General features: G+C 47.7%; 1 protein-coding gene across 1 annotated transcript in view; it reads left to right on the top strand.

Moving 5' to 3' along the window:
- The window catches only part of RFTN1 (raftlin, lipid raft linker 1), a 196,995-nt gene extending 182,898 nt beyond the window's left edge, over positions 1-14,097 (top strand). The window contains exons 8-10 of the mRNA XM_063114988.1: positions 3,178-3,281; positions 5,464-5,545; positions 12,791-14,097. Of these exons, the coding sequence (XP_062971058.1) occupies positions 3,178-3,281; positions 5,464-5,545; positions 12,791-13,198 (594 nt within the window). The 3' untranslated portion in view covers positions 13,199-14,097. The remainder of the gene's footprint in view (positions 1-3,177; positions 3,282-5,463; positions 5,546-12,790) is intronic.
- The last annotated feature ends 8,283 nt before the right edge of the window (positions 14,098-22,380 follow it).

Raw genomic sequence — 22,380 nt, 5'->3', positions numbered from 1 at the left:
TATAGGGAACAAAGGAAAAAAGAGCCATAAATACAAATGAATTCCTTTTATACAAGTTGAAAAACCACAGGACATGCTCCATTTTTTAAAAACACACCCCAGGTGTGATCGGAGATTACGTAGCCACCACAGGAGAGTGGAGAGTTAATTAAAATTTTTGCTTCTACTGGCAGAAAGAAGTGTCTTTTCGTGTGATATGCAGGCTGGCTTTTGAGTGCTGTTGGTGCTTTCTTCTCTCCTCACTGGAGTGTCACGAAAAAGCAGATCAAAGAGAGCCTTCCATCCGGATATGTTTCCTACCATCTTTCTTAGCTAATGGACTTAAAAGAGTCTTCCACTGACTGCGCAGGTCTCATCTCCTATTTTCGAAATGCTATCTTCTTTCTCTATTGATAATATGCAAACCGGCTTTTGATAGAAGCTTATGGAAATCCACATTTTCTCAACATTAATTAAGTCAAGACCAGCCCAAATAGTTGGAGTGGGGAGTCTGGCAGAGTGTGACACCTCAGCCCTGCCATTTGTGTTTACTTGTCAGCTCTCCGTGTGGTGGCCAGAAATTAACACTTGAGATTGAACCCTCCGAGCTCTCAAGCAGAGTTATGCTTTGTTGTATTTTCCCTTTTCCTTTTGGTCTTTGATTCTGCACCCTCTGGCTGACATTTCCTACCCTGAGGGGAAAAAACATTTGGGAGAAATCCTGCTGTTTTTCTCTTTAAGATAGTGACAAAATGAAATAAAATGGAGCAGAATAGAAGTGGCTGGTTTGAGGCCTGAGAAGGCGGGTCAGGCTGCAGCAGGGGTCGTTCATTGTCTTGCAGCTCTGGGTGCCGCATGGTTCAGCCACCAATAAAAGGACTCCATTCTGCCACTCAGGGCTTTGTGAGGCGCCAAAGCTTGTCCTGGTTGCCATAGCTACAGTCTGATTGTGGCGGGTTTGTCACAGTGCTTGATAAAGTGGGAAGGTTATTCTTGATAGGCCCAAGTAATCATAACCTCGCAAAGCTTGAGAGTGTGGATTTAAATTGTCTTTTTTTCCCCTCCTTTCTTTAAACTGGGAATGCAGGGATGGGGGCAGGGGTGTTCAGGATAAAGCAGCCACGTGGCTGTTCCTCCAGCAGGGGGTGAGCACAGGGCCCAGCTGGAGGGATGCTGGCCCTGCTGGTCTGGAAGAGAGGCACCCAGGTGCCCAGAGGGCCGGGCAGAAAGTGGGGTCCCTGCATCAACTGCTGTGCCACCCTGGCCTGACTGGAGCTCCCAGGAAGGTGCCAGAATGGTGTTCTCACCTGACCCCTCCCGTAAAGTGATTATATTGTACTTCTCTCTCCTTTCCTCCCTTCCCTCCTTCCCTTCCATCTTCCCCCGCTTTTACTAATTTTCCTTTCTTTCTCTTTCCCTTTCCCCTTCCCCCTCCACTCACTTACGCTGCCGCAGTGTCTCTGACAGAGCTGATTCTTCAATGGTCCATCTATTTTTTTTTCTCACATGAGAATGATGGAAAAGGTTAGATTTGGGGTAACAGCTGATGGATTCTGGCCACAGATTTGTAGACTCCCTTCTTTTGCCCGAGGGTCCTAAGAGCTTACCTAGGCAGTGGTGCTCAGATTTGGCCGCATCTATAGGAAAGGGACAACACAGGCTCCGGGGCCCCATGCCCCGAGTTCCTGACTCAGTGGTGCTGGGGTGGGGCCCTGAGAAACTGTATTTCTAACACATTCCCAGGTGATGCTGATGCTGCTGGCTCTGGGACTGCACTTTGAGAGCCACTGACATAGGCCAATACTTATTTTGTACAGTTGAGGAAACTGAGGCTCCCGAAGGATAAATTAATTGCCAGGGATTCAGGTGACCTGATAGCCATGCTGGGACTTGGGCCCAGTTATAGAAGCTTTAAAAGCCAGTTGAAGAGGCAGGGACAGGTTGTTCCCTCATCTCTGTTCCAGCCCCCTAACCCAGGGCAGCCAGATGAGCTGGTTCTGTTCCCCAAAAGCCACCACCTAGGATGGCTAACACCACCCTGCAGGACAGCCACTCACCTAGGATGGCCCCCTGCCAAGCAGATCACTCCAAACTAGGGTCTCTCGAGCTGCCCCAAGTTAAGGCCACCCTCCTGGGCACTCTAGGCCCAGCTTCGTCTCTGATTCCTACCTGCCCCAGGAAGGCTGCTTGCACCACAGCTGGGAGCCCTCGCTCTCCTGCCAACCTTTGAAGCCTGTGCCCTGCTAATGGGCCATTTCGTATTTCACTTACATGCGTGCGTATGCTGCTGCCTCTGCGGGACTGTGAACCATCAGGGCAGGGCCAAGCCTTTGTTCACCTTTGTACCCACCACGGCTCTGAAATGCTAGATGAAAGCACCTACACGGTGCATAGGCTGGAAGGAATCTGGATGTATGTTTGAAATTTTCTGAAGCCAACTACAAGAAGCCAAGCTAACAAAGACGGGGAGTCCAGTGTATATGCAGGGCAGGGGTGGGGGCTACGTGTTTGGTTTTAGTGAGCCCAGAGTAAGAAACGAGCCCCGTTGCAATGAGAATGCCCCCAGTGGTGAAACCCAGTGCACTGGACTCTCCCCATGCAAGCAGGGCTGTTTGTAAGTTGAGAGACAAATGTGAGTCCCCCCGGTTCCTATTTGGAATAAGACACGGGCAGCCTGCATTTATCCCTGCATGGCAGGATGGGTAACGCAGGTGAAGCTGTGTGGGTGTGCACATGCACGGGCGTGCGGGCCTGTGTCGCTGCTGTGGCTGGATGCAAATGACTTGATCATTTGTCAGATGTAATTTACCTCCTCACAACATGCTCTGAAATCATCCAGAGTGGCGTGTACTGTCATATGCCTTGAATCCGTCTTTGAGGCGAGGTAATTGTGCTTCTTCAGTGAAACTCACAGGAGCCTATTTGTCCAGACAAAAACAAAACAGAATTAATGGATTAATCTTTTGGCTCTGATTCCTTGCTGACTACACGGACTGAGTTGGGGCCTGGAAAGAAATCCCATGTTTGGGCATTTGTCTGCAAACTTTAACTTTGGTGTGTCGGAGCCGGGGCCTCCAAGCTGCAGGGCACCCCCACCTCTTTTCTGCTTTGTTGGGTTGGCGGCTGAACATTCCCCTCTCATTGACTGGGAGTTGGCTTGAGGCAGCAGCAGCCCTAATGGTGGCCTTTCTCCCCCAGGGTGTCGAGGTGCAGACAGACTACGTGCCCCTGCTGAACTCGCTGGCAACCTATGGCTGGCAACTCACCTGTGTGCTGCCAACTCCTGTCGTCAAGACTACCAGGTAATGAAACAGTATATTACTGAACACTTACTCTGTATGAGGCACTGTTATACTTCATGTATACAACTTATTTAATCCCGTGACAAGCTGTGAGGCTGGAACAGTTAAGTAAACTCTCCATCTGGGAAGTGGCAGAGCCAGGATTTCATATTCTTCACCACGACCACCCAGAGTGTCCCCCTGCACCCCTATTCCCACATGGGGAGCCTTGGCTGGTGAATCATTACTACCCAGCATGTCAAAGATTAGCCACCTGGGCTGAGGGGGCCCAGGACCCTCAGAAACAAAAGAAATTCAGCACCTACTGTGTGCCCTGTGCTAAGCTAGGTAGGTACTTTATATATAAAATTTCATTTAGTGCTCACAGAAAAATAAAAATCTTTGGGGATGGATTTTTCTTTTTTTTTAATTAAACCCATTTTACAGCCAAGGAAAGTATGGCCAGGAGGTTGAAGGACTTGCCCAAGAACATGGTGCTGGTCAGTAGCCACACAAAGGGGATACGAAGACCTGGAGTCTTCCGAGGAGTGGTTCATGCTGTGGTATTCCTCAGAATTTCACGTTGTGGTCATTTGCCCACCCTTAGCTCTGCCCACAGTCCCTTGAGCCCAGTCATACCAACCCTAAAAGGCCTTCCATCGGTATTTTGGGTTTGCCATCTAGATTAGTCCTCCTAATTCGTGGAGTTGTAAGCATAGATATGATTCTCATTTTACAGATGAGGAACTGAAGTTTAGAGAGGCTTGGTCATGTACTGAGGCCACTCAGCCAGTAAGTGGCAGAACCTAGGTCTAAAACCACAGTCTGCAGAGTCAGGCACTTCTGTACCAGGCCGCCTCTCTGCTGTCCTGTAGGGACATCCTCTCCCATGGTCCTCACTCCACCTCCCCCGACCCCAGCTGCACAATTATCATTGCAGGGTGACAGACAGCTTGAGGCAAGGCTGGCAATCCAAGGTGACTGAGGGTGGAGAAGGACGGGGATGACTGATGCCTTTCCTAGGCCCCTCCTCTAGCTCATCTGGGCCCTCAACGTGACTCCCTCCTGGCACTGTGTCATGGTGACTCCAGGCACCTGCAGGAGGCAGTCTGTGGTCACCTTTGGGCCCCTTGGCCACCAGGAGCTGCCATATTGTTTCTCAGCCAAGACAAATACCACATGATCTCACTTACATGTGGAATTTAAAAAGGTGAACGCATAGAAGTAGAGAGTGGAATGCTGGTTACCAGAGGCTGGGGGGTGGGGAGGAGGGTGGATGGGGAAAGAAGAGATGTGGATCAAAGGGTACAAAGTTTCAGGTAGACGGGAGGAATAAGCTTTAGTGATCTATTGTGCAGAATGGTGACTATAATAAATAATGCATGGTAGACTTCACAGTTGCTATTTTAAATGTTTTCACAATAAATGTGTGAGGTAGTAGGTTTGTTAATTAGCCTAACTTAATCATTCCACATTGTAAACATATCAAAAATCACATTGTACCCCATAAATATATATAATTATTTATTTGTCAATTAAAAATATAACACTTTTAGAAAAAAGAAAGTCATCAGAAGGGTGGAGACTGATCTCCTTCACAGTGTTTCTGTCATGTTTAAAGACAGCTCCGTGGGGCCCTGCCTTCCTGGGAGGAGAAAGCACCCATGTATCCTAACAAATGAGCCAACTGGCCGCTTTGTTCACGAGTCAGAGCTGATTAACAGGCACCATCTCGCTGCCTGTCTTTGGTGCACTCGCAGGGGCCGCGTGGTGGCTGAGACGCCTTGTGCCGCCATGCCCTCTGCCCGCTGTCCTGTGTGGTTGGTGGGCTGAGCTCATCACCCAGGTCCTTATCTACCCACCCATCCCAGCCGTCATTTACCAAAGGCAGATTTGGAAGAGGCACCTGCCTCTTTGAGAGTCACCGAAGCAGCCAGTGTGTCCTCATTTGGCCAAGTTGCTGGCTGTCAAGGGTAGGGGAGTTTCCAGCTTGGGACACCCAAAAAACTCTTGTGGTGGGTGGCCTGGGGATGGGGGAGTGGAGTGGAGCAGGGGCTTCTGGACTGCTGACCTCTCACAATTTGTTGGCAGCTTTCCTCTCAGTGGGTGGGCTGCTTTAGTGAAGTTAGGGATTGCAATGCCTGTGTCAGGTTCTCGGCTCCTCTGGGTGTAACAGGACTCATTCTCAGCTCTGTGTTAACAGGGAAGGGAGTGTATCCACCAAGCAGATTGTCTTTCTTCAGAGACCGTGTCTACCTCAGAAAATCAAGAAGAAGGAATCAAAGGTAAGAGACCTTGATTGCCTTTCTTGGTTTTCCTCCGCGGGCTTCATCTTCCAGTGGATTTTCTACAGCAGCTGGGTGAGCCGTCTGCTCCAACTTCCAAGGGCTCTCAGAGCCCACAGAACACCTGAGCCCCTCGGCAAACTGCATCACACCTAAGGCTGCTGAAATGGGACTGCTGACGGGGCTGGACGGCCTTGTCTGCCAGTTTCCTGCTGGTCAGGCCAGAACGCAGAGGAGAGGGGCTCTTTTGGACATGCCAGATATTCCCACCAGGCTAAACACAGAGGCACGAGTCAGCTGCAGCCTGACCAGGTGGTGGGGATGGCCTGAGCTCCCGGCCAGCTTCTTTGTGTCTTCATCTCATTACAAGCTGGTTGGAGCTCTGCCTGCCCTGGTAGATCCCCTGGGACATCAGAAGTCTGCTGATCTTGGCAGAGAGACCCAGCCAGAGTCCCTTCTTGACAGGCCCCAACCCGAAGGCCTCTAGTGACAGCTGGTGATGTAGACAGAGGCAGTAAGTCTTCAGGCCATGCTGCCATCAGGGATTCCCAGGGTCCTCTTTCCCGCACTGGACTTCACATGAACTTTCCTGGAAACACAGGGAGACCGCGGCCGTTCTCAGAGAATCTTCTCCCTGCTTTCTGACTGAGCTCAAGTCCTCCCCTTGTGCCAGGCAGTTCTGATGCTTCACACCCCCACCCTTTGCAGCCTGTGGGTGCTTCTCTTGTGGTTTCACCACCTGCCCCGGAAGAGGCCAGTGAGTTAAGTGAACCTACCAAAGCCCGAATCAGGTGTAACCCAGATCTAGCTTGCTCCACCTTTGACAGCCATGGCCACATTCTCAGGCAGAGGCTGCCTGACCTGCTTAGCTCCTCATGCTTGGCACCATCCCCACGTTCCCCACTCTTGGTTCCCTGTTCTTTGGACCCAGATCCCTGGGCAGGAGCATCAAGCAAGTCAACAGATTGGAGCAGCCCCTCACCAGCCAACAAATCCAGAGGGAGCCCACTGTGGAAAGAACGCCAAGGCAAAGGGGACTTGTAGCAGATGGGCTGGAGTGCAGAGGAAGGTCTCTCTGCAGGCTCTGAGATTGTAATGTGACAGGTGATAGCAGTGGTGGACCAGAAGGCAGCCGCCGATCCACCATTAACCACCAGGAGCAGTCAGCCGCAGGCTGGAAGATGGATGGACCCGGACTGCTGCCTGTAACAGCTCAGCCATAGGCTCATGGGGACTACATGCATTCACAGAGTGACATTCAACCAGCAACGCACACGAGGTCTCCTGTCAGACGCTGAAGGAAAACTGGCTTCAGCCCTGAAGAGGGGGATGGTGTTGCCCTCCCTGCCAGGTCCCGGCTTTTGGTGCAGGCGGGTTCAAAGGAGAGACGTGTGGTTTGATTTTGGTAGGAAGGTCATGGTATGTCACAGAGTGGGGCCAAGCCACTGGAAACCTGAGCGGGCAGGGAGATTTTAGAGGTAGACTTTTAGAAGCTACTGTAAGAAGGCAGAATTGAGTTTCTTCAGGGAAAATCCAGGCAGGATGGGAGTCTTTTCTTTCAGTCAGTAAAAACTCCCAATCCCAGTCAGCTGTACCAATACTTGTCTTTTAATGTGCCTATTTCCTTCTTCATCCCATGATTCAGAGGCCGCTGGTGTTGAACACTTGTATGTGAGACCGCCTGGGTCCTCACTGGTGGAGTCCCAGAGAGAGGGGACTTCACAGCCATACTTCTTGGAAGAATGTCCTGCACGCGGTGTCTGTCCTTCACTCCCCAGCTGACTTGGTCTGTGTGCCCTGGTGACCATGACAGTCGCTTTCTCTCGTCGTCATCGGGGCTGAGCTCCTGCAGCCCTGACACCGTGGGCCGCCCTCCCTTTCTTGAAGCACCTTCTCTTGGTTCTGTCCCGCCGCATTCTCCTGGTTTCCACTGAGTTCCTTGGGGCTCAGACCCAGCCTCATTGCTCCTCTCACTCTTATCTCTTCGCTAGAAAATCCCTTCACCCCCAGGGCTTCACTCACCTCTGTGCCCTCGCTTCGCGCTGAGACTCTGGCTCCATCTCTCCCGTCACTCGTCACTCACGACTTTCCCCGTGCCTGGCCCACCTCCCCCCAGATGTCATGTCTCACTCTCCTTCCCCCTATATTCAGCCTGTCCCTAAGCTCTGTCTTAGATCCTAGAGACTCTGGAATCCCTCCTCTTCTCACCTCCATCACTTACCTCGACTGCTCCAGTCACCTTATAACAGTTCTCCCCCTTTAAATACCTCTGGGATGTGGCCCACAAGGCCCTATGTCACTTGGCCCCTACCCCCTGCATTCCAGCTCAGTCTCCAGGCTCTTCCGTGTCCTCTCTGCCACAGGGCCCTTGCCTTGGCTGTTCCCTCTGCCTAGAACTTTCTATCTCCACCCAAGCATCATTTTCTCAGGACAGTGTTTTCTCCTTGTAGACCAAGCCAGGCTCCTTTTTAACACACTGGGAAAGAATCACATTCCTCTCTTTTGGAGTTTTCCTCTGGGTTTCTAATTATCTGTGATCATTAGTTTATCCTCTCCTGCGAGAGTCAGACGTGAACTCCATGAGAGCACAAAGGCTTTTTTCCCCTGACTGTTGTACACCCAGTACCTGGATTTTAGTTGGTGCTCAACAAATATTTGTTGAATCACAGAATAAGAAATCAAACTTTTGAGCCCAGGACATATGTATTATGTCTAGCACTGAAGTTCAGGAAAAGAAATGGCAAGGTTGCCACACCAAGGACGTGGCATATTTAGTTCTCTTTTAAACAGCAACCGTGGACAAAATTCTCCCATCAAGACTTTTCAGCATTTGAAAGAAACCTCTGTGTTTATGAATGTGGTTTTCAAAGCAAATATTAAACTCCTTCAAAGGGAATTGGTGATTCCTACAATACCAGAGAAGTCTTCCTTCCAGCTAAACTACCTGAAGTGGACATATGCGGAGTTTTTAGAACATGAAAATTAAATCCGTTGGCCCCTGCTGACACGGAACTCTGGACACACGCTGCTGTGAAGTGAAGGATCTTCTTTTCTTTTACAGTTATTTCTGAGCTGGGTGGCTAGTTGGGCTCAGTGGCGCACCCATCACCACAGACGCTCTGGCTCGGGAAGACCCCCAACTCGGTGCAGCCTGTCTCACTTGGGGCTTGTTGGTTGAGCTCAGAGCCTCTCCCCGGTACTGCTCAAAACGTGGAATACCTTCTCCAGGCTGGACCGCCTGCCTTGAAGGGGTGTGGATGTCACACCTCCCCTCAGGCTCAGCCCAAAAAGCGGTCACAGTCCCAGGCGATGCCGTATCCCTGGCCTATTCTCTTCTTGCTTTCTGAGACGTTTCCTTTTTGATCCTTGGGATCTGGAACAGTTCTTTGGTAAAGACTATGACTGTCACCACCTTAAAGGGGAAAGAGAGGCCTGGGTGTGGAGGGAGACAGAGGAGGCCCTTCCATGGATGGCAGAGCTGGGGCTATGGAAGGACTGGGGATATGTTGTTTTTTCCCAGCTGTTACTCAAACAGCTAAACCCTGCCCCAGCATTTTTCTTAGTTCAGTGGTTTTCAAAATGTGGTCCATAGACCACTAGTATCAGCATCACCTGGAAGCTTGTTAAAGATACAAAGTCTCCCACTCCTCCCCAGACCCACTGAGTCAGAAACTCTGGGACAGGGTGGGTAGTTTAACCAGCCCTCTGGGTGATCCTGATGCCCACTCAAGTCTGAGCCAGGATCTTTGATGAAGAGTTTAAGGCTCTTTCCAGGTTCACCTGTGAGCCTCCATTCAAATTTTATAATTGATTTTTTAAAATGGACCTGTCAGGGAGCCTTTAGTGTAGGTATTTGTTTTTAATAAGCCAAACCAAAGTATCTTTAATTGCAGTTAAATCTGGACTTCCATTAGTTGACCACTCAGTCTAATGAGTCAAGAACCTGACCTAGCACATGTATCTTGTCGTCATAAAGCCTGGAGGCTGAGGGCTGAGCCATTCCAAAAGTGTGGCCGCTCCTGTTGCTTCCTCTCCTCATTTTCCTCTGGAGCAAGAGCCCAAAGCCTTTTACCAGGAATGAGAGGCTGGAAGTCTAGGGTGGAGCTGGAGAAATCTGAGTTTGAATCCCAGCTCTGCTATTTCCTAGCTGTGTGACTTTGGGCAAGTTACTTAACCTCTCTGAACTTCTATGTGCTCATCTTTAAAGTGGCACTAATAATACCTATTGAGAGTTGCTTTAGGAATTCAGGGAAATGTGAAGCCCTGTTACAGGGTGAGACACTCGGTAGGTGCCTCAGTAGGCACTTACTCCTTCCTAGGCAGGTACTCTAAGGTGGTCTGCCTTTGCAGCTCTGAACATTCAGCTTCTAGATTATACAGTCCCTGAGCTTTGGCTACTATGACTTCCCTGCTTTATGAGAACCTCCCCCTGCAAAAGAGGGGGAAAAGGAAGGTTCAAGTCCGAACTTGCCTGGGTATCTGGCCACAGTACCCGTGACAGCCGTGGGGGATTGGGGAGAGGCGCAGGCAGCACAGGGAATCAGTGGGGTCACCCACAAACCCACCTGAGGACTCAGAAAATGGTGCAGTCCTAAAAGGCATTTGGCTTGGGAGATTTTTCTGTGATGACTCTGAAGGACAGAAATATCCAAATAGTTCCAACCCGGCACAGCACTGACAGTCCCAAAAGCTTCTCTACCCAGCAGCCCAGGCAGGTTCCTGCAGGAAGTGGCTGGTGTGCCTGCCATGGGCCCTTTCTGTAGTCTGTATTCTCTCGTACTATATCAGGAGATCAACAAAATGTGATCTCCTACAGGAAACTGGCTATGGCCTGGCACCCAGAGAGAATTATGGAGGTTCTGTTGTGTCTTCAGCAAGAGCAGCCCTTGAGAGACTATCTGAGTCTTATCTTAGAAGATAAGTCTTGAAGATATAAGGTCTGGTGCATGGATCCTCCGCTGGACACTGCACAACTGCAGAAGGCACTGTTCACATCAAATACCACGTGAAAGGGACCCCGGAGGTGTGCACCACAGCCCTGGAGGCAGAGACAACTATTTTAGGGATGAGGAACTTGAGATTCAAAGAGATTAATAACTTGCCCAAGGACTGACATCTAATGAACACCAAAAATGGAATTTGAAACTAGTGCTTAGCCACCATTACCATAATGCTGACATTTTAGGCCTCTTGGCCAAAACAGTCTTACCACTTTTTCTGGCATAGGTCAAACTTCCTCTGATACTTCCCCTGATAGCTGACTGCCTCTCATAGCTCTAAATATAAGCAGACTGAACTGGCCTTTTTCTAAAACCATATAAAATGATGTAAAATGTGAAGAAACTCTATTTTGGGACATCCAATAAAAAAGGGGGGGGCCTCTTCCATTTGGTCTGGAATTAAAATGCAGTGGTAGCTGCATATCACAAGGCAGCAGTTATGAATCATAACAACATGGTGCCCGAGCGCTGTGGAGGGTTGACATTGGAGGTGGTAGCAGACGTGGCTGAGGTCTGACATCAGTGTCCTCTTCTGGTGGGTTATGGAACCTCCAGATGCCTGCTCAGCAGTTTTGGCTGAAGTGGGCACCATTGAAGGGAGGGGTGGCTCTGAGGTACCACTTAGCCTGGAGAGTGACTCCACTATTGGAAACTCATAGCTTGGGTGGAAGAAGCTCCGACCATCCCCAAAGGGAAGTCTGTGAGCTGTAACACGAGAGCGTCCCCAAAAGAAGTGTCAACAGGGAAAACCTATCCAACAGGAGAAGGGAACTCCTTTGGGATTTTTGGCGGGGTGGGGGGGATAAATGTTAAATCCTAATCTCAACATGTATTTCATTCCTTTTTCTCTGCTTGGATGGAATATTCAAATCTACCCATCTTGTCCAAAAGGTGTTAAATCCAAGAATCCCATGATGTATCAAATATCAGAACCCAGTGAGTATTTAAGACCAAAGTTTTATTCGAGGAAATAGATCTCTACCACAGAAAACTGCTAAGGTGGCAAATTTCTAAAAATTTTACATTGCACATTTTTGGTTTTTCCTAGCAAAGCTCTCAGAATTATTTACAATGTGGTAAAGCCTTAAGAAATCATTTCCTGCTGATGGTGCAACTGCATTCCTGGGCTCCCCACTCCAGCCCAGCAAGAAACCAGAAGTCTCCTTTTATTTATTTATTTTTCTCAGTCACAGAATGTCTAAGATTTAAGAACACATTTGGTGAAACTGATGTGGTGCAAATGAAGCGGAAGGAAGGGACTGTGGTGGGAAATTAAAAACTAAAACCCCTGTGTGTACCACGGACCACCGAGATGAGAAAACTTGAGAGATTTGGCCAGCGAGTAGCGGGGCTGGGACCAGGTGGTCTTGCGCCAGAGCTTAGCGAAGACCCAGGTTCTTGTCCAGCTCTGTCACTGGCTGCGTGAGCCTCTGTTGACCTCCCTGTCACATGGGGAAGTGCTTGGATGCAGGCTGGGCTCCCTGGGAAGCAGCCTCTGAGACAGACTTGGGTGGAGGAAGTTTTGAGGAGTGCTCTTAGGAACACCGCCTGTGGGTGCAGGAGTGGGCAGAGGGAGAGGTTGGGCTGTGATGTGGTTGTGGCCCCTGCTCCCAGCTAGCTCTGGGGCTGGGATGGCCTTTCAGAGTTGTCTTGAGTTGGGACAAAGAGATGGGCTGTTGTACCCCACCTGGACCAGTCACTGGTTTTAAGTGGCCCTGGAAAGGAAGTGTGACCTTCAGTGAAGTGGTGGTCAGCTGAGGGCTATCAACTGGCAGTAGTTGCTGTAGTTGCGGGAGGGAGCCTGCCAGTCCCACAGGGGATCTGAGTGGCCCAGCACAACATCTGCCCCATATTCTGTGTCCTGCCTTCCTCAGGGGACCTGGGGAGAGAATGCCGGCTCAGCACTTGGTAAGCCACTGCCTGCTCAGGATAGGACTTCAGGACCCCCTTCCTCACGCAGGCCTTTGATATGGGGCCAGTCAAAAGAAACACCCCTCTGCCTCACAGAACCCGGAAATCCATATCTAAACTACATGCCAGGGAAGGCCTGGAGCAGGCTCTTGGCGGAGGGTGTGATGTGTCTGGCATAATCCAAGTTCGGTGCCTGTAATGCTCGGCTCGAGGAACACGGGGAATTGTGTCCCGCTCAGAGCCTGACGCAGGTGTGAATGCAAACGAGCCTTCTGCTGAAGCTCTAGGTTTACGGAGGCTGCGTTTATTTATCCCCATCCTCTCCCATTTCTAGTTCCAGTGGCGATTCTCCCGAGAAGAAATGCACAACAGACAGATGAGAAAGTCCAGAGGTAAAAGTGCCAGAGACAAAGAACAAGCAGAAGAAAATGAGAAGAATCTAGAAGACCAGTTTTCCAAAGCTGGAGATGTGGGAAACTGCTGTGCAACGAGTCAGCAGCAGGAGGGCGGAACCTCCGAGGAGATGAGGGTCCCTGACCTAGAGGTCAAGGGAGAAAAGCTGTCCCCTGCCAGCCGGCTGTGTGTGGGGGATGTGGAGGGTGGGTTTGTGCAGAATGGCCCTGCTGCCCACAGCAGGGCCCCAGCAGGGAGCTGCCCTGGGCACTCGGATCCTGGAGAGGATGTCAGCGAAGGGGGGGCTGAAGAAGACACTGGAGAGCACGCGACAGCAGCAGAAAACTGAGTTTGCGCTGAAGCTGGATGAGTTGGCAAACCCAAGGCATCTTGCCAGCAGCAGGTTTAGAGGCTGGTTTGCCCTGGTGTTGTGTGTTACCCTTTGGCTTGGCTTGACCTCTCCTTGTGAGCTCACCCAGGCCCTCTGCAGTCCATGTCCCTACAGTGTTGGTTTCTGCACATCCATTCGAGAGGTGTCGTAACGACCCCATGTTAAAATGCAAGAGGTCAGGTTATTTCATCTAGATCTCAGGGCTAGAGGCCCAGCCCTGGCTCTGTCACTCCTTGCACAGGAGGGCCTGGACCATCCAGTGCCTGTGTCCACACCACGAGTCCTCTAGGGAGCATTTGGGTCAAATCCACAGACACCCTGGCCCAAAACCAAGGCTGTTGTGCACTCCCTCACCCAGCCGGGGCAGTATCCATCCCCTGCTGCTTTCTGCAGCTACTTGTTGACTTTTAATAACCTCTAGAGCCCTGTCAGCTACCCTTCTCCATCTAAACCCCTCAGACCCTGCTGCTTTGGCAAAGGGAATAACATTGGGGAGGGGAGGTGCTCCGCCTCCTGGCTTTTCTCAAAGTAGTACTATAGATACTGGTAATCCAGAAATGAAGAGGTAATTCTGTGTGCACTGCTCTTGCAGAATGTTCAAGAAAGTATTCTGTGTTAGTATTAATGCCAAAAAAAAAATTTTTTTTTAAGGTTTTGTATTCAGTACATCATATGACACACATTACTTCTGCCATTTCAGGGCATCCAGACTTGGTTGGGTGCCCTTGTTATGAGATATTTTAATCAGTGTATCATTGGCCAAGTTGTTATCCACGTATGCTGTGTCTATCATGTGTTTATATTGTCCAGAAAGTATTGTTAAAGCTTTAAGTAGATGCAACTGGTAAACCTTGGAGAGAGGATGCTGATTGTCTTGACCAAAACAGCCTGTCTCTTCTTTCTTGTTTAGTTACTTAAAGCAATAAATCACCTATGAGTTTAGTGCATTGTGAGTAGTATTTATCATGTCACAACGAAAAGTCCTGGCCTAATGTCCAAAGGACTCCACCCCACACCGCAATTTATAAGTTTCTAACTCCTGGCAGCATGATGATTTGGGGGAAGATGAAGCTCCTATGGAAAACTGCAGAACCAACTAAGCACACTGTGCCTTCTCATCATTTGCAGAAAGAAGATGGAAAGTGGAATTAAGGTGCCACCAGGTAAGTGATGGGCACAACCACTTCCCATGCCTGGCATGGTGGAGTCAAATACATTTTTAAAACAAACAAAAAAACCCCACATCAATTTCTAAGCGTGTTTCCAAAGCTTTTAAGCAAATTATTTAATGAGGCAAGTCCCCTCCTTTTGAAAGTTTATCAAACACATTTGTAATACATTTTTATAGAGCAGAATTGAAAACCCCGTTCTCACCAGACATCAATTTCTCCTGACAGACTCCCCCACCCAACCCTCAGAGCTTGGAAAGGTGGGAAGCCCAGTTCAAGGAAAAGACAACTATTTTAAATGACATTTTCCAGGATTATACCTAGTAATTATTATCTATACAGCATTTTGTTTTAATAAAAATATTATCTCTTGGCACATACCTGAGGTGGTCACAACTCTTTAAAAAATATGCTAGTCAGCAACAGGCTGGGACAAAAACAATGCTCACAACTGTGAAAGGTAAACGATCCCAGGCTGGAGGGCCTTACATCACTCAGCTTTGGGGACATTTTTCAATAATTAAATGACATTTATGTTGGCCATGTTTGCTGTGAGAAAAGAAAAATTAAAGGTGACTGGAGCTAATTTGAATTCCTCAGGGAGTCTAGCCCTAGTATCATGCTAACAAATAAATCCTGAAGGTTTCGTTTTCTCTGCCTTGCTTCTCTACACCCCTGCTGATTCTGGCAAAATATCAGACTACAGTGGAGGTTCTCAAATTAGCTGCACCTTGGAATCACTTGGGGGAGCTTTTAAAAATAATGATGCCCAGGGCCTACCCCCAGAGCCTGTGAATGAATAATCTGAGGAGTGGCCTGGGCATTGGCATTTTTAGAAGCTCCCTGGAGGATTCTAAGGTGCAGCCATGGTTGAGAATCACCAGCCATAGGATCTCTATGCACGGAATCACAGCTTGTGCCTTATGAAATGAAATGCTTTTTACAAATGCTAAGTAATCAATGCCCTAAAACCTAATCCTGGCATCCTTGAAATGTGCAGTTCAAGTGGGGGGATTCCCGAAGGAAACTTTATTTTCCTGTATTTCTTGTATTATAGAGTAAAAGGCCATCGTCTGCACTGACTAGGTCCCAGCAACAGTAAAAGCTGCAGACTTGTAGTGCTTTGCACAAGAGGCTTGTGCCTGTGGTGGTTAGTCTTCAGGGCTGCAGCTGTTACAGTGGGTCTTCCAGGGAAGAGGAGTTATGGGGGGTGATCAGGTGATTAAAGTGGGACAGTCCTCTGAAGCTGTGGCTGAATTCTGATTGTTTCACTAGAAAAGTGTTGTCAAGCCCGACTCTCTACCTCCAGAGGTTCAGAAGACAGCAGTGGTACAGTTTAGCATCACTCACAGAGCAGTAAGGGGAGGGAGGCAAATTCTTATAAATCTGCTTTAAAGATATGCAGGTATATTGCTCTCAAGTGCACAAAGCCACAAGGTCAAAGTATTGACGTATGGAAAGCGTGAGGAAGCATATGAACGAAGCGCTAAGACTGTTTTATATTGGGCTTGGTGTAGTGGGAAAAAATCAGCCAGGCTTTGGAATTAGACAGAGCTGGTTAAAGTGCTAACTGCACACAATTGCCACATGTAACCTCAAGTTAATTCTTCACATCTCCGAGCATCAATCTTCTCAAGTATGAAATGGGGCTAATGGCACCCACCTCATCAGATTTTGGGGAGGATTATGAAGATGTGTAAAGTGCTCAATCTGTAGTAAGCACTCTGTGGGTAGCAGTTAAACATAAGGCTGACAGGTAATAAATATGGCAGAGATGTTAGTGCTCACCCAAAATCCATGGGCTCCTATACTTCCCAACCCCACTTACAGTTTGGGGCCATGAGACTGGGTTCTGGCAGTGGGACATAAGCAGATGTGATGTAAGCCACTTCTGGGCCTGACCTTCCAAAACAACGCATGGGACCCCAGCTCCTCATCTCCAACACCCTTGGCATAGTATAAGATGGACCATGACACAGGCATTAGATAAACCTTTGCTATGCTAAGCCACTGAGATTTTGAGGTTTGTTACTGAAGCATAGTATATCCCATCCTAACTAATAGAAATACTAGAGTGGTACTTGTAAAGTCTTTGTTAGTGGTTTATAAGTAACAAAAAGGCAAACAGTCAAAGCCTTGTCTGAATTTTTTCCAATCTCCAAATTGATCATACTTCATTAGAGTTGTTGATGCTTGACAGGAGCAGCTTCAAAAAAAACATTAGCAGGAGGCATTCTAATTTATTTCTTATGAAGCACTTTTTATCATTACTATAATCTATACATATTAATCATGGCATGATCTAAACCACAAAATGCCTTTCAGGAATAGCTCTGAGATACAGCAGTGCTTATTAGCAGTAATATGTTGACCCAAAACTCATCACTCACAAACCACGTTTTGGTTGAGCTCACGCCCAGCATGGGGCAGTGCCAGGGAGCAGTGCAATCGGGCTCCATCCTGCAGGGGCTCACAGCAGTCTGGGATGAAAGATGAAGTTGTGAAAAGGCTGGCTAGAGGGGAAGGGGCCAGGATGAGTTGGGGAGCGTAGGCAGCCAGGAGGAGCTCAGCACTGACTCCCAGTTGTTGCAGTGGGTCCTGTTTCCAAGAGCCCTGCTGAAAGTGCTGGCCGGCCGACTGTCTGAGTTGTGTAGGGTGGGCCCCTGGTGATTAGCTTTCTGCCTGTTCAATGACCCACCAAGATGACTGATGCCGCTCCCAGGGGCGTCTGGGTTTCCTGTACCTGACTCCCAGAGTTTGGAACAGGGAAGCACGTAGATGGATGTTAGATCTAAGGACAAGACCCAACAAGCCTTTGGTTGGGGTTTCTGAGGTGGCTGTTGCCAGAGAATGAAGCAAAGTGATGTTCACCACAGGTTCCTGTTGACAACACTCTTTTCTGTGGCCAGACTAAGAAAACTAACCCTGGTTGCAGACAGCTGGCTCTCTGAACTTGGGCCCACCATGAGAACACTGGGGTGCCTGCTTCCCCAGCCCTTGCAAACCAGTGTGGCATGGCATTTCCTCCTGCAGCGGCAGCCAGCTGCATGAGACCTGTGCTTTGATGTGGGCATATCACTATACAGATGTGTATGTTTTCATCCCTACAGTACTGTGCTATGTGCTCAGAAGACAGCAATGCAGAAGGGCCTCCTGAACCATGGTAAGGATTCAGGTCCTTCTGCTAAGAGTAATAGGAGGCCACTGATCAGTTTAAAGCAGGGAAATGACATCAGATTTGCAGTTTTAAAAATATCCCTCTGGCTGCTTCATGAGAATGGGTTGCAGGCAGCCTAGAGAGGGTGCAGAGATGCAAGTTAAGAGGCCGGTGCTTTCAGTCCAGGTGGGGACTGCAGGTGGCTTGCACCTTAGTAGAGAAAAGAGGCATCTTTTGAGAGTTATTTAGGAACAAAAACTGACCAGATTTTGCAACTGAATGGGGGTAATAAATACTCCAGTTGTTTGGAACTTTTCTAAAACCTCTCACATGGATTAGTTTTTAAGACTCGAATGACCAATTCAACATTTGTCAACATGTCACTAAAATTGAAGTCTTGATACCTTTCTTAAGACCCATTAAACTATGTCTTTAATTTTTAGAAGGAGGGGAGTTGCTGGGAAGCAGAAAGGAGCAACTGATGGGGGGGATATCCTTGGGTATGCATGTGGTAGTACAAAGGGAACTACTTGCCTTGGGTCTGAGGGACTCAGAATCTGAGTTCTGCTTCTAAATGGTTTTTAATGGTAATGTTGACAATTGCCCTCAGCCAAGTGTTGGCAGTACCCTGCTTATCAACTGTGGGGACTGTGTCTTGGAAATGGGGTAAAGGGATTCATCCAGAGATGGTTTAAAAACATGTCCCCATGTTGGTTGACTGGTGAACCAATAAGAAGAAAACTAAGAAGAAAAGGTTTTTACCCTATAACTAACGAAGCAAAACTTACACTTCTATATTTAAGTGTGTTGCTTACTAGTCATTAAGTTCAGTACGGATCTGGATTTTTCTGCTGCTTATAAATAATATAAAGGCTTAATGATGGTAATAAATCTGGCTTCTGGTCAAGATGGCAGAATAGACAGTCGCCAGCGTCACTGTCTCCCACAAATCAACCAATTTATAACTATTAGAAAGCAATGACAGCCAAGCTGGGGCCACTAGAGCTCAGGGGAAGAGGAGGAGAGACCTGTGGAGTTCGTGAAGGTGGGAGAAGCCACGATGAGAGAAAAGAACCGCTCCTACCATTTCGAATCCTGGCCGCTTCAAGCCTGGCCCTGGTGAGCACACGGAGCAGGAGCTGGCGAAAGCTGCAGCTGTGCACTTTGGGTAAAGTTGCTTGGAGGCAGCAGGGGAGAAGAGGGCCTTGGTGGCTCCCAGGACAGCAAGACCACTAACAGGGTTCCCATGGACCCACATAGGAGTGAGGAGCCACAACAACTGAAAAAAGGAGCCACTCAGAGGCCAGTGAGTCATCACAAGGGACCGGTGCAAGTCCTGTCTCCATGTTTGGAGCATGGGCGGTGAAGGAGACGGGCCCACCATGAGAACACTGGGGTGCAGCAAGGACAGCTGATCTGTCTCCCAATCAGCACAGGACCACTCAGTGGAGACTGATCAGGAATACAGAACTGCAGGGGATGCAGTTTGCTGAAAAGTCTCAGGCCCAGACCAGAGTTTCTACACAACCCAGGTGTACCGGATCTCATGATACCTGGAAGTACTACGAAGTCAACCTTTAAAACCTGAGCTGCACAAAAAGCCTTCCCCAGGGAATCAACAACAAAGCAACAATTTAGCTCAACCACAGGGCTCAAGTGCTGGGCCCCACAGGAAGTCCCCCCATTTTAGAAGTATGCAAAGGTCAACAAATTAGCTCCAGCACAGAGTTTAAGTGGTAGAAACAGCAAACAATCCAACACAGAACTGAAAGAAAAAACAAAATAGCCACAGACCAGAGACAAAGTTTGATATTAACTAGTAAAAGTCTCACATCACCAAAGAACACCTGTAAAACCTAGAAGGACCGGAAGTCCCTGGGCTACCAAGCCAGGGAGGGGGGAGTGCTGGGGGCCTCAGACATGGCCCCCAACACCCACAACCAGTCCCAAGGGTGGGGGGACGAGGGTCTCAGCTACGCCCCACTGACACCTGCAACCAGCCAGCGATGACCACCAAGCCACTGCAGGAAGTGCCCCTGGCTCTCCCGAGCTGGGGCAGTGGGGGACTGAGGGTTTCGGCCATGCCCTCCAACACCTGCAACCAGCCCAGTGATGACCACCGAGCCACTATAGGAAGCACCCCGGGCTCCCCAGCTGGGGCAGCGGGGGGGTGGTGAAGGCTTCAGCCACACACCTCTGACATCTGCACCCAGCCCCGCAATGACCAAGCCACTGCTGGAAGTTCCCTGGTCTCCCATGCAGGAATGATGGGGGTGCCACAGGCCTCAACCCCACCCCTTCTCCTTCCTCCTCCCACTCTATTTCCTTCCCCTATCCTCTCCCCTAACTGCTCCACAACAACATCATAGAATGTAAAATAATAATAATATTAATAAACTTAATAAATAAATAGATATATTTCACTTATCAGGGTAAGCATTAAAATGCTTCCTACAATGGATCTCTGTGTTTGTGAACCTTTGGTCCTGGGTACTTCCTATCTTGTTGATTCTTCAACATGACCACCACCACAAGAAAGTCATTTAGAAGAAAGATCAACCATCAAACTCACCAGTTTCTGGATTCATAAAATGCTTAATAACTGTCTAAAACTCTTCCTTTTTATTAAACTGGGGAACTATCAATTCAGCACCTGTCTCAGTCAAGGCTAACTTAAGCCCCAAAAGGCAAATGTTGCCAGTTTCCTTTCTTATTAATGATGATTCCACCACTTCTCTTGGGCCATGACTCCAGAATTTAATCAGCAATATAGACCAAAAGTCCTCTACATCGAACCAAACTTTTCCCTTGCTTCAAACAAGGCAATCACTGGAGATGCAAACAACAGTCACTGCAACAATTAATCAAATATTTGAAGACAGTTAAGACACTCCCTAGTCATCTTTCATCAGAATGGTCAACCTCAACTTCCTTTTACTCTACGGCCCATTTTTCCATCATGAAACTGTAGAATGGTGAAGCTGAAAGAGATTTTAAATTGCGTAGTCCTACCCACTTGACAAGGCAAGCAGGTTACAGACAGAGGTGGAGTGAGTCACGCAGGCAGCAAGTTGTAGAATGGGGATGACTGAGGGCTCTTGATGCCTGACACCATGTTCTTTCTACCACATCACACAGCCAACCAATTTGCTTCATTTCTTATTTCTTCTCTCTAGCTCCTACAGTCTCTAAGAACAGAGAGGCCTAGCTGGATCTTAAAAAAAATCTTCTCACTGAACTGGAATGTTGGTTGAATCTCCAAAAGAATGGAGGAGAACCCACCCCTTTAGTGTTAGGGACGATTTTGGAACAAGCCCAGGGCTAAGAGTCTATAGAAAGGAAAGTCCCCTAAGGGGAGAGGAAGAAGACCAAGTTCTATAGGCTTGGCTTTGTCACCCTCCCCAACCATGTGACCTTGGACAAGCCATCTAACCACTCTGCCTCATTTCCCTTATTGGTAAAATGGAGGAACATCTTTCATTCGGCCTACTTGATATAAATATTGTGGGGCAACTTAATGAGACAGACAAAGTACTTGTGAAATGCCAAATACTGCTATAGTGTTCAAATGATAACAGAGCTCCAACCAAAATCCAGACTAACACTGAATTCACATTAGTTAACCCCAGAGTTACTATTTCCCATCATTCTTCCATTATAAATTTATCTCTGACAGTGAAGTTATATCGCTATGCATCAGATCTATTTGTGTTTAAATAACCTGGAGAGGAAAAATAGCTGGAGTAATTAAAAGAATATGATATCAAGGCAGGAACAAATATAGTAGACCTATGGAGCAGAGTGCAGAGTCTGCGGGGGAGGCAATCTATCAGTTGTTGGGAATTTAGTATACGATAAAGGAAGCATTTCAAATCACTGGGGAAAGTATAGAATATTTGGCAAATGGTGTTAGGCAATTGGAGAGCCTAATGGAAAAGTCAGATCCCTATCCCCCATCAAGCCCCAAAACTTATTCCCAATGGGTTGAAGATCTATAAAAGTATCAAAACAAAATATATTCATAAAAGCCAAGGGAAAAGACTGACACAGTTGATTACATATAAATTTAAAACTCTGGTATAAGTTACAACAAATAGGAACTAGTAACAGACTGGGAAAAAATATTTGCAATAAATATAATAGACAAAGAATTAGCACTAATTCTATTTTTAGAAAGAGTCACAAATCAGTAAGACATCCAAATGAACGTACAACAGGAACACCCCATTCTCAAAAGAAGCAGAAAAGGCTAAAATAACTATAGTAATAAAAATGCTATGGAACAATCAGAAAATTATTTTTAAAAAATCATCTTTTATCCAACTGATTGGAGAAAAAATATTTAAAGACTGAGGATATCCACTGTTGGCCAGAAATGGGCACTTTAATATCCTGTTAGAATATAAATTGATTAGGTATTTTATAGGGTAATTTGGCAATACCAGTCAATTTTTGATCCAGAAATGACACTTCTAGTAATTCTACAGGAATGTGTGTACAAAAATTATACAAATTTGTTTGCTGCAATATTATTTGTAATAGCCCAAAACAACAAACAATCTAAATGTCTATCATAGAGATATGGTTAAGGTATGGTTTATATCCATAATTTGGAGTGTATTAAAAGAATGAGACACATGAGCACACGAGCACACGTAGCTATATATGTTACAAGGTTAATACATTGTAAAATGTCTAGAAGGATACCTAAATGTCTAAAAGTATACCTAGCAAGCTCTTTTTACAGACAGAGGTTCTTTCTAAGTGAGGGAACAGGACGGCGGAGAAGAGGACTTTGGCATTTTAATGTGTAT

This window comes from Cynocephalus volans, chromosome 11 (genome assembly GCF_027409185.1).
Source record: "Cynocephalus volans isolate mCynVol1 chromosome 11, mCynVol1.pri, whole genome shotgun sequence".
Classification (NCBI taxonomy): Eukaryota; Metazoa; Chordata; class Mammalia; order Dermoptera; family Cynocephalidae; genus Cynocephalus; species Cynocephalus volans.
Note: the sequence above shows the minus strand (reverse complement) of the source record. Positions and strands in the feature narration are given on the sequence as shown.